The 12767-nt window shown below is 37.5% G+C and overlaps 1 protein-coding gene across 1 annotated transcript; it reads right to left on the bottom strand.

The window, feature by feature from the left end:
* Window positions 1-270: 270 nt before the first annotated feature.
* On the bottom strand, window positions 271-7409 carry CENPW (centromere protein W). The gene is made up of 3 exons (XM_066248237.1): window positions 7144-7409; window positions 2212-2325; window positions 271-407 (listed from the first exon to the last, which is right to left on the bottom strand). Exons 1-3 carry the CDS (start codon window positions 7267-7269, stop codon window positions 381-383), a joined length of 267 nt encoding a protein of 88 aa, XP_066104334.1. The 5' UTR covers window positions 7270-7409; the 3' UTR covers window positions 271-380.
* Window positions 7410-12767: the final 5358 nt, after the last annotated feature.

Raw genomic sequence — 12767 nt, 5'->3', positions numbered from 1 at the left:
AATTGATTCCTATAGCTAAGTGTCCAAAGCTAAATACTTAGAAACTTAATTTCAAGAAATGAATCTCCTCAAACTAGTTCACATGGTAAGATTTCATTTTTCATGTGCAAAACATTTGCAATACGAATGAAACAAAAGTAAAATGAACTCAAGTCCATTTAAAATGAAAACATAATTCCTCAAAAATAAAGTTATATACTTCTATATGTTCACTTGAGATATTTCAATAGCAGTAAAAAATACGCAAATACACACATCCCTCAAGCAGGCAATATTTTAATAATACATGATATTAACTGATATGGAAAAAGTGCTTTCATGATGTTACCCACTAAAATAAAAATTACATCATACAATTTTCAAAATGTGTTCTTTGACTTCTAACCTCTGCTTTTCTTTAGAATTACCTGTGGGGAGAAAACAAAATGAAGATTCATATTATACCTATGGCAAATAAAACACAATTCTTCAACAAAAAGTTAAATATTCCTATGTGTATAATATGTAAGGCTGATTTTATAAAACCCAATATGGAAAGTGATTAGGGAATCCTTTTGCCTTATAGATGGTCTGAGACTCTGCTTCTCTCAAAGAATGTAAAACATGCCTAGAGTCTCAAAATCTGGTTTTACAGTCACTTCTAGATGTTAGTTTCCTCAGTTGTAAGCTAAAGGTGTTCCTATTAATGGTTCCTAACATGAGATCTCTAGGCAATTTAGTAATCCTGGGAGTTACAGTGTTCCAAAATCTGAAAACCCTCCTATAAATCAGGCATTTAACAACTATAAAGCAATACAAATCCATTGCAATATTTCTTCCATTTGGTCCGAAATTATATCAATTTAGAAACCAAGGCTAGTCATCGAATGATGAAAAGCTTATTAGGTAGAACATTTTCAAAACATATAGCACATGAGAGAAATAAAAAAGGATATTTAAGTGTAAAAGATAGGTAGCATTAGACCTGAAAATATATATATATTTTAACTTTTTATTTTTCTACTTTTAGGTTAAACATACCTATAATTTATTAATAAAAAAACCCACTAAATTTAAAATACATACATACGCACTTCAAGTTCTTAAACTTGCTTTAAATACAGAAAAACTGATTTTAAGCGTCTAGAATCTTGTTGGAATATTTATAAGAAAATTTGAGCATGCACATTTCTAGGTTTCCACGGAGGCCACCAAATAGGTCTATACCCTAAGTTAGCACTTCTCTGTCCTCTAAGATGTTTGTATGAATACTGCAAAACAAAGTACCATGTACTCAAACAAAGTAACAAAATGCTGAGTATATAATGTATTCAAATTTATAAAACGTTAAGTTAAACAGTTCAAGTTTCTTTACAGCTATATTTCCCATAACCTTCTATAATCTTACATAACTGTAGTATATAAAGATGTTAGCATTGTATAAAGCTGGACAAAAGGCACATGGAAACTATACTACAGTACTTACATACCTTCTGTGAGTCTATAATTATTTGAAAATAAAAGTGTAAAAAGACAGAATATCAAAAATAAGTCTCCAACATCATTCCCCAGTCAATCATGGTTGCCAATTTCTTGCATATTTTTATAGAAACAAGCTCTATATACATATTAACATTGTTTCTATTCAAAGAGGTATATAGTATATATATTCGTTTACCTAATGCTTTCGTCTATCTACCTGCTTTTCATGGTGGGGCATCTATTAATACCAAGTGGAAATGATCTCAGGAAAATAGTTGGAAAAAACTCTGCCCTAATCATCATACTCTTAACATTATATAGAAATACCAGAAAGAGAAGCAAGCTTCTCTGCTTTTATAAGTAATCTGACTCGTTAAATCACACAAATCTCAAAACACAGAAAAACAAATAATTAAACAATTAGGAAAACAGAATGATCAAGAAAGTTCTAATAAATGTCAAGGTGATAACCTTCTCAAATACATATCGCCTACTACAAATTCTACAGGTTACAGTCAAATATTTTTCACCTAAATGGTGATAAAGCAGTGGCCAAGCATCTTGCATCAGAAATCCCCAATATACTTATAGAGAAAGAAAATCTTAACTCATTAAGTCTATTAACATGAAAAACCAAGGGTCAATTGAGTCAACAAAGCTGAAGAAAGAAATCTAAATCAGGCAAAGGTAATGAACCAGGTGGTGTTTTTAAAGTTAATTTGCAGTCAAGAAAATAAATACAAACTTGACCTTTGCTGCAGCCAGTACATGCTGGTCTTTAATGATTCCACACTTATTCTTACAAGCATTTGTTCTGGACTCTTCTGCTAATCGACGAATAAACAGTAAACAGTTCAGATGCACCTTTAAAAGAAAATGTTAGAAAGGATTTTTAAGCTCAAAACATTGATACTTTGAAATAATGACTTTTAAAAATAAAAGATCCTGGCCTGACCTGTGGTGGAACAGTGGATAAAGCATCAACCCGGAACACTGAGGTTGCAGGTTCGAAACCCCGGGCTTGCTTGATCAAGGTACATATGGGAGTTGATGCTTCCTGCTCTGCTCTCTCTCTCTTTCCTCTCCCTTCCCTCTGCCTCTCTAAAACAAATAAATAAAATCTATACAAAAATAAAATGCTACAAAATTTAATGCACTATTTTGTACTGTGATTAAGTCAATTTTTATTTAAAGAGAATTTAATATAGATCCTTCTTAGAGTCTACAAAAAAGAGACTTTGCTATTGCAATACATAAACAAGGCTAACCAAGTGCCATAACAATAAAATTATTGTAAAACATCATTAAAAAAAAAAAGCCCAACCAGGCAGTGATGCAGTGGATAGAGCCTCAGCCTGGAATGCTGAGGACAAAGCTTTGAAACCCCAACGTCGCCGGTTTGAGCTCAGGCTCATCAGTTTGAGTGTGGTATCATAGACAGATCCCATGGTTGCTGGCTTGAGCTCAAGGTCACTAAAACAATCAATGGACAACTAAGGTGACTCAACAAAGAACTGATGCTTCTCATCTCTCTCCCTTCCTGTGTGTCTCTCAAAAAATAAATAAAAATATAAATAAATAAATAAATACTCATGTAGAACTTTATTAAGTAACAAATAGTCCTGCTTCTGATCCAAATAAGTTTAAAGTTATAATGTATTTAAAATTTTCCCAAAATTTAAAATCAAAACATCTTTCATTCTACAATTCAAGATCTAAAGACTTTTTAACCAGGTATCTGAAAGACCTATTCAAAAACATATTAATAGTTGAAATGTGTATGTACAAAAGTCATTACTTGTCATCTAACACTATCAATATAATCATATCTACTACTAATCTTTAAGGTACTTTTAAAGAGACTATTTAAAATAGATAATATAAGCATACAGTACAAAATTCAAAACTTCCACAAAGGATGATAGTTATATATAAGTTGTTAGCATTGTGAAAATCTGGGTAAAAGATACAGCAGTAATCTGTACTAATTTTGCCACTGCTTGTGAATCTGTAATTTTATCACTATAAAAAGTATAAAGCAAGAGTATACAAAAGGATAGACTGTCAAAAATAAATCTCTCTTCCAATGCAGTCCCAACATTAACTGTACATTGAGAATGTTCAAGGTGTTATGTTAAACATCAGGAATACAAAAAGTCCCAAACTTCCCCGTCCAATGGCAGAACCAAACCTATACAGAATTAAATGCATGTGTGACAATAGATGATAATAAAGAAAAGGGCGATCCTTTCCAAGAAGAGTAAAAAAGGCTTCATTGATGAAGTGGCATTTGAACTGGTTTGTGAAAGAACTGAAGTTTGCTGAACGGAGTGAAGACATCTTCAGGCAGAGAAAATAGCATGCACAAAACACAGCATAAAAGTAGATTAGTTTTGTGCTAAAAGATAATGAGAGACACAAAAAGAGATATGTACAGTTCCTTCCTGTTCCAGTAGAGCCCAAGCTCTAAGTCGATCAGGTGTCCTTGATTCAATTTCCCCATGCAGTGCAGTGGGACACTCCTGCTTATCAGCAGGGCTGGCAGCGTCTTTGAGACTACTCTTTTTTTTTTTTTACAAAGAGAGTTAGAGAGAGGGATAGATAGACAGGAATGGAGAGAGATGAGAAGCATCAATCATTAGTCTTCTGCTGCGACACCTTAGTTGTTCATTGATTGCTTTCTCATATGTGCCTTGACCGTGGGGCTACAACAGACCGAGTAACCCCTTGCTTCAGCCAGCGACCTTGGGTCCAAGCTGGTGAGCTCTGCTCAAACCAGATGAGCCCGCGCTCAAGTTGGCGACCTCGGGGTCTCGAACCTGGGTCCTCAGCATCCCATTCTGATGCTCTATCCACTGTGCCACGGCCTGGTCAGGCTCGAGACTACTCTTGAGCCGTCTATGAGGATGCTACTGATAAGTACCCACACTAACTGCCACCGGAGGAAAGACACGAGACCAACACACACAGAGTTAGTTGCAATAATCACATAGGCAATTGATTACTCACAAATTCTTTTGGCGTGCCTGGGTACAGCTTAAGGGGGCCCTGTCAGAGTGCTCCTCTATGCTGTCTTTGGTTAGAGCTCAAGAGCCACGTGGAGACAGTTCATGTTCACATTGGAGTCTGGGCAACTACTGCAGCAGAGGGCCCCTCAGCTTTAGTAGCTTTTCTGGCCAATGTCTTCTAACAGGTGTCAATCTACAGGATTATCATCTCAAACCACCTTTTTAGGGGATCCTTGCAGGGAATCCCCTCTATGCCAACCTACTGAAATGTTTACATCAAACCACTTTTTAAGATGTTCTTATTTACGTTAACTTACAAAGTTATGATGCCAAGCCACTTCTTATCTAGGTATACCTTCACACACTCACTAACTGGACCCTGCTCGAAAGTCAGAGTCTGTTTATCACATTACAGAGTTATGGCACCAAGTCACTTCTTATCTAGGTATAACTTCACACACATACTAACTGGGCCCTGCTTGTAAGTCAGAGACTGTTTATCACATCTGCACCCACTATATTAATTCCTATCCAAATGGCATGACTTTATTTAATTTTAATAATTATTTTTAATATTATTTTAATTACTTTTATATATCTTCCATATTTTTGTTTTTTACATTTCTATATTTTTAATTACTATAACACTTCCCCTCAAGAAGCTACATACAACAGAGACAACACTCACATATGAAATTCTTAGTGAACAGTGTCAAAGTCCCAATAGCTAAACTGTATGATATATACTTTCTCTACTATCAAAGTTCAGAAATAAAGAGGTCAAAACAAAATGCCTTATTGTAGAAAAGTTTATGGATGATGTGGAACATCTTCTGAGTAAGATTGTGAAGTGTCAATAGCAAGCAAAAAACCATATGCAAAGAAACCAGGGTGATGCATGGCATACACAGAGAATGAAGGAGAACAAATCAATGAAAGCCAAAGAAAAGCGTAAGACCTAGGAATAAGATAGGGGCCTAAAAAAATGCCTTTCCCCTACCACTGCAACTGCTTTGAATTCACCTCTTCTTTCCTGCAACACCTGAATCCCACTCTACAACACAGTCCGCCCACTCATGAGTCACTTGCAGGCAGACAGGTGTGACTGTTGAAGGCATCTGACTACTTGAGAAATTTCTGCCAGTGATATGGCAGACTCCTACATATTCTTGAGCAAGTCCATTTCTTCCTTCCACTTTGGACTACGGGACCAGTAAAAACTCCAGAATAAATTACCTAAAAATGTCTTGTAAATCAACCTGATTTTAACCCCATGCACTTGTGCCACCTTTATCATCACCCTGGGGGTGAGGGAGGTAGGTGTACAAAACAGTATATAGTGTCTTTTCTTCTGGGGTCTAAGAAAGGAATAAATAGAGGATGGCAGGAGATTAGAAGGGCTACTTTTCCAAGCTAAAAAAATAAGTTTGTTTTGGCTTCAGAGACCAAATAAAGAAAAATGAAGACAATTCTATAGTAGTCTAGCAAAAAAAGAAACTCTGCATGTAGGCAACAGATGGGGAGTCAGTAGAGAAAAGAGGTGGGAAAAAATGTAGCTTAAGAACAGATGGAATGACCCGTTCTGAAGACACTTGCCATGCCATATGTCCTTGTTAGCCACAATTCTTTACTTTGATCTCCTGAACATTAGGTGCCCACTTTTTTAATTCCTCCTTTACTCAAAGAGCTCTTGTGACAAACTAGAGGTGTCTCCCAGGGTTTAAACCTAGAGAAACTGTTCATTCCGCTAAAGAGATATTTGTTCCAGGCATTCAACATAAAAACTCTGAATTTATTTCAAGACAGAAATATTATGCAGTGGTTTGGTTGTGGCTATTTACTAGGTAAGCATTATACTGCGGATATTATGAGTCAGATAAAGGAGTTTTAGTGGTTTGGCTTGAAACTGATTTAAATAGGTGTTCTATCTAGGAAAACGAATTCACAGCTGAGAACATACTACTTTAAAGATAAACTTTTGAATCAGGGCTGTACAGCAAGTAAGCTAAAGTAGAATTAATAAGGCAATATAATCGGTTAACAACGTAAACAAGGCATGCCAGTAATACCTTTTACAGTAGTTAAATAAAAATGTCTCAGACTGAATTCCAAAATCTACTTTTAAAAGGCTGTATCTTCAAAGAAAACTGGATAGAGGGTGACGGAGGATGATCTCTCTTTGGGTGATGGGTATGCAACAGAACTAAATGGCAAGATAACCTGGAAATGTTTTCTTTGAATATATGTACCCTGATTTATTGATGTCACCCCATTAAAGTAAAAACTTATTCATAAAAAATAAATAAATAAAATAAAAGGCTGTATCTTTCACAAGTATACTAAAAAGTCAGTACCGTCCTGTGCTCCTGAACAGCGATATTTAAAAGCTATAAGCAGGAACTCAACGTTAGTTTTCTCCTTAAGCTGATATGGCTAAGAGCCTCCAGTAAAAAAGTACAGATGTCTCCATTTCCGGGGCTCCCGTACAGTTAAGCGTCAGGAGTACGAACTAAGCCGCCATACTGGGACAAACGTGCCTCGTCGTTGCTGGAAACGCCCGAAAACACAGGCCAGAAGGAACCAGGTTGTCTGAGGGCGGCGAATTAAAGGCTGGGGCTAACTTCCCCTACCTGTCCCTGCTCCACTTCAAGCCCCCAAAGGGGGAGACTCTCACCAGTAAATCACAACTTCTCTCCAGACGCAGGTGAGGCTTCCGTCGTTTGAAGATGCGCTTGAGAAAGCCGCGGGGAGCCTTCCGTTTAATCCGTTTACGCTGAGAGATGGTGGTCCGCAGCGCCATCCTGCCCCCCGGGCACCAGCAGCCTCAGCCTCGCAGACCCTCTCAGCACCGCACAGAAGCTAACGTTCGCGGGGAAAGCGACAACCAGCGCACAGACCCGACGCTGCTTCAAGCCCGAGACCCTGGGCTGAACATTTGAATCCGCCGCCAAAGGAGCGCGCCCGGCGCTCGGGAGTGACGTCAGGCCTGCCCAAGCCCCGCCCCCCGGGGACGCCAGAAAACACCCGCGGTGGGCACCGGCGGATGTCTTAAGGCCGAATCGTCGTTTAATCGCCCTACTTGATACACCTGCTCTAAAGAACTCTATGTCCTACGTTTCATAGAGTTGTAGGGAAATAGTGGAGAATGTTGGTGTGCCAGGACGGCTACATTTATTCTCCAAGCTTTCAGTTTAGAGTGAGCCCAACAGCAATGGACTAAAAAGTAGGGAAGTTGAAAGAAGTTTGTGATGTATCAGGATTCCTAAAGAACCAATGCCCTCCTAACAAGACATGATTTTCTGATATTAACAGCTAACACTTCGCACTTTTAAAGAATTTTATTTTATCTTATCTGTGGTCTTTTCATTGATTCTAACTTTTCTTTATCAATGCTGCTCCCTTTCATTTTAGTGCCTTTCCACTTAATCGTGCAATAATCAGTTATAATTTAAGTACTACCTCACTGAAAACTTTGCTATTCCTCTCTTCTAATTATTTGTGCTATAGCTTGAGTGGTTCTCAAACTTTATTGTCCATCAGCTGAAACACCACCCCTGGGGATTCCGATTCAGTAAGTCTTAATGGGACTTGAAATTTTGACGAGTACTTGCACCATGTTGGCATTGCTAGTCTGAGAGCCACTCTGAGATCACCATGCTTTTCATTGGACCTCTAATATTATCCCCCTAGTAATTCTTCTGATTTCAGTATCCACACAGAAGCTTCTCTCTGGCCTTCCATTTCCAAATCCTCCTCCTTGTCAATGATCTTATCTTTCACCCTACGAGCCATTTACACCTGCAGGCATCCACTAAGCCTTGTCATTACCAAATTCCATACTCTTCCATATTCTCAGTTCAATTGTCTCACTCTTCAATCTTTTGGATTCACTCCAGTACCCAAATTGCAACAATTTGTAGATGGCTTTCTCTCCCTACCACACCCACAATCCTACTTAACTCCTTATCCTCCTTCTCATCATTCTAATATTCCCTTGCATTTATTCTCAGCTATTTGGCCATTCTCTTTTTTCCCTCATACTCTCATGACAAAACCCAGTGCTGCATAAGTAAAAAACCTCAATCCATTCTATCTATGCTTCTGTCTCTGAGTTTATATCAGCTTAAGGGAAACAGACAGGTCTTGACCTGGTCTCAATTTAAATTCATGATCATTCAAGTGGGCTCTAAGTACTGCCTTAACAAAGAGTGTGTAGACATTATCTTATTTTTTATAGATTTTCACCTCCATGTATTAGAGTTATAGGGCAAAACATTGGAAATTTTTATCACAGCCTAATTTTTCAAAATGTTCTCCTTTTTTTCAAATGTATTTGGAGTTTTTTGTTTTGTTTTGTTTTGTTTTGTTGTAATTTAAGTTCCTTTAATTCAGAGGGTTAAAAAGTCACAAGTCCGCTATTGGAACCCTAGTCCACATAGCAAGAGACTTCCCTCTGTTGTATCAGAACAGGGAGAAACAAACGTCTTGCCACACAATCAATCAATTATCCAAATAAAGAAACTAAGGAGTCTTTAATGGTGAAGTGTGGACCAAACAGAGGCTGAAACCTTTCAAATAAATGTGGCCAGGAACACAGTTTGAGGCTAGCTTTTAAAGGTAAAATTACATACTGACTGAGGAATGGGAAGGAGAGGAAGCACAGCAGTAAAACAAAGCAGTGTAACAAACTTTCTTACAATGTTTATCTATAGGGTTGATTCAGGGAGAAACATTCTGAAAACACCTGCAACTTTGCAAAGCTAGCCCAACACCACAGTCTAGAAAACTAGCCTCGAGGCCAGGAATAGAGAGTCTTTCCAGAAAAAGTAAGTTCTACTAAAAGTCTCTTTGTTTTAGAGAAAGTAAGTTTTGCCAAAAATTATTCATTGTTAAGAGCCTTTATTTTCTACACTTCATCCCCAAATTGGAAGTGGACTAGACACTTCAAATTTTATGTTGATTATAATACTGGTTAAATTATAATCTGCCAGAGGCAGCACAGTTGCCAAAAAAGTTTTGTAACTTTAAAATACTTATATCATGGGCCCTGGCCGGTTGGCTCAGTGGTAGAACATCGGCTCAGCATGTCAATGTCCTGAGTTCAATTCCCAGTCAAGACACTCAGGAAAAGTGACCATCTGCTTCTTCACCCCTCCCCCTGACCTTCTCTCTCTCTCTCTCTCTCTCTCTCTCTCTCACACACACACACACACACTCTCTCTCTCTCTCTCTCTCTCTCTCTCTCTCTTCTCCTCCTGAAACCATGACTCAATTGGTTCAAGCACATTGGCCCCAGGTGCTGAGGATGGTTCCATTGGAGTCTCCACCTCAGGTCCTAAAAATAGCTCCATTGCTTGCATGGCCCCAGATGGGGGTTGCCTTGCTGGCTGGATTCTGGTTGGCACATGAAGGAGTCTGTCTCTCTATTTCCCCTACTCTCACTTGGAAAAGAAGAAAAATAAAATAAAATACCTCTATCATGGCTTCATTCATCATTTATAAAAGACAGAATTTCACAAAATCTTGGAACCTGCCTTATTTCATTTTTTATCTGTCAAATGGGGTATAAGACAACTTTCATCTTACTTGTATGGACTCTTAATTCATAATTCAAACATTTAGCTCAACTAAGTACATCTCTTCTGAAACCTCTTCACTGACTATACCAGTTTTAGATTGAATATGAATTGGTTACATGGACACAAATCCATTTTCCAGTGTTGATGAAAGATATTAAATTTAAAACAAGTTTTTATTGTGAATGCCAGAAACCTTAGACTTTTTTATATGTTTTTCATGATCAAAGATGGTTTTGAAATAGGACATAGTAATCCAAAAGATATGGATATTGTGAGGAAATATTAAGTGAAAATAAAAATTATAACTTGGAGCAAAACCACATTGCTAACAATATTTTTTCTGTAATGTTTTATTATCAATTTGTACACTATGAAGAATAATTGCTGCTAGAATATTATTTGTTACAGATTAGGGCAAAAGAAGAGAAATACTGAGATTAAATATTTTACTCAGCTGGTAATTAGTGCCTCCGGGGAGCTTTCAAACTGACGCTGCTTTCCATAGATAAACTGTTAAAAAAGTCTATAAGAAAATTGAATAATATCAATTGGCTAATTGTCAATGAAAGAAGAATAAACTATATCTTGCCAAGTAAAACGTTTTCTCTTCTATCCTAGAACAGCAACTATATTTTTCTGGGGAAAAAAAAACTACCTTTTTTAAGCAAATGGAGACTATTCCAACATAATTTATTATTCAGTAACTGTTATCAGAAAGTAAGAGGGAAGGTGGAGCTAGGATATAGTGAAGGAAACACTACAGCCAGGGATCCCCAAACTATGGCCCCGCGGGCCGCATGCGGCCCCCTGAGGCCATTTATCCGGCCCCCGCCACACTTCCGGAAGGGGCCCATCTTTCATTGGTGGTCAGTGAGAGGAGCATAGTTCCCATTGAAATACTGGTCAGTTTGTTGATTTAAATTTACTTGTTCTTTATTTTAAATATTGTATTTGTTCTTTTTTTTTTTTTTTACTTTAAAATAAGATATGTGCAGTGTGCATAGGAATTTGTTCATAGATTTTTTTATAGTCCGGCCCTCCAACGGTCTGAGGGACAGTGAACTGGCCCCCTGTGTAAAAAGTTTGGGGACCCCTGCACTACACCTTCCTACTCCCACTCCAGGCTTTCCAGTCTAGATCAGGCTCAAGGACTAGAAGAGAGAAGCTTTGTATTGGGTAAGTGTGTAAAGCTTTTATTATTTCTTTGGGCTGAATAGTAATAATGGGATAATTATGAGACTAGACCAGACTTTTTATCATCAAAACAGAGAGGCTTTCAGTTTATTACCTAAGAGAGACAGTAAAATCCCAAGATTTCCATCTAAAAGAGAAAAAAAGAACAGGTTTAGAGGGAAAACAGGAGAAAGAATAAAGTTAGTTTCTCCCTACACTTCATCAAGTCTGGCTTGTTCAATAAACTCAAGCCATTACAAAAAATGTGATAAAAATATCTTCATGCTTTGTGTTTACCATGTGCCAGGAACTGCTCTCCACACCAGATACATGTGTGAGCATTTATTCTCTAGAACTCTGGAGGTAAGTGCTATCGTTATTCTCATTTACAGAGAAGAAAAATGAGACTCGGCGATAACTTTCTAAAATTTATGTATTTGGTATATGGTGATGATCACAGCAAAAATATAAAATGTTTGAATAAATATATACAGTCTCTCTGTGGTGTAGCATACACACATTTAAAATAACGATTTTAACCACCAGGTAGAAATATGCAAAAATATATCTTTTATGATAAATGAAAGTAGACAAGATATTTTATAATTGGTAGTTTTGTTTATACATATATATAATATTTTGTTAAAATTGAAGCTTACAAAAATGGCTAGCAGAAAAATCACAAAATGTGAATAAAAGGGTGTTAATTTTATCAGTGTTTTTTTCTCTGTAATTTCCTGTTTATTTAGTGGTGATATTACTTCTCTATTGGAAATATAAATTTATAATAAAATGAAGAGATGAATCTACTTTTGAAATTTTTGATCCAAACTAGTAAATTTATATTTTATAAAGACTAACTTAAATTAGGTTTTTAGTATTTTAAGACTAGCAATGGCAATAACAAAGTAGTTTTAAGCATTTTGAAAACTAATTTTTTAACATTGGCACATCATTAAACGTGATCTTCTGTGAACATATTTATGTTCCAGCAAGAACAAAGGATAAAGAGAGAGTGAAGTACATGCTCCACTTTCTTTTTCTTTCTTCTTCTTCTCCTCCTTCTTCCAAGTGAGAGGAGGGGGGAAAAAAAGAAAGACAGACTCCCGCATGCGCCTGGACCAGGATCCACCCGCAAAGCCTGTCTCAGTGGATGCTCTGCCCATATGGGGCCATACTCCAAACCGAAAGATTTTTTTTTTTAGTGCTTGAGGCTGATGGGAGCCATCCTCAGCGCCCAGGGCCAGAACAATGTGCTCGAACCCATCAAGCTACGGCTGCGAGAGGGGGAAAGAGAGAGAAAAAGAGAAAACGGGGAGAGAGAAAGAGAAGGGGGAGGAGGAAGGGTGGAGAAGTAGATGGTCGCTTCTCTTGTGTGCCCTGACCAGGAATCGAACCCAGGACATCCACAAGCCAGCCTATACTCTACCACTGAGCCAACTGCCAAGAACATACCCCACTTTCTTTAAAGTTATTATCTGAAAGTTGCACATATATCATTTCTATCTCTTTTAACAAAACTGCAATACCTGGCCGCACCATGATG

Source organism: Saccopteryx bilineata, chromosome 12 (assembly GCF_036850765.1).
Source record: "Saccopteryx bilineata isolate mSacBil1 chromosome 12, mSacBil1_pri_phased_curated, whole genome shotgun sequence".
NCBI lineage: Eukaryota > Metazoa > Chordata > Mammalia > Chiroptera > Emballonuridae > Saccopteryx > Saccopteryx bilineata.
This window is presented reverse-complemented; position numbering and strand designations above follow the sequence as displayed.

What these genes read in the sequence shown, in the direction of transcription:
- CENPW (XM_066248237.1), bottom strand. Translation starts at nt 7,269, where the DNA reads ATGGCGCTGCGGACCACCATCTCTCAGCGTAAACGGATTAAACGGAAG. An exon ending in AGAGAAGTTGTGATTTACTG is followed by an intron (nt 2,326 to 7,143) that starts GTGAGAGTCTCC and finishes TTTCTTTTAAAG; the next exon opens with GTGCATCTGAACTGTTTACT. An exon ending in ATGTACTGGCTGCAGCAAAG is followed by an intron (nt 408 to 2,211) that starts GTCAAGTTTGTA and finishes TTCTCCCCACAG; the next exon opens with GTAATTCTAAAGAAAAGCAG.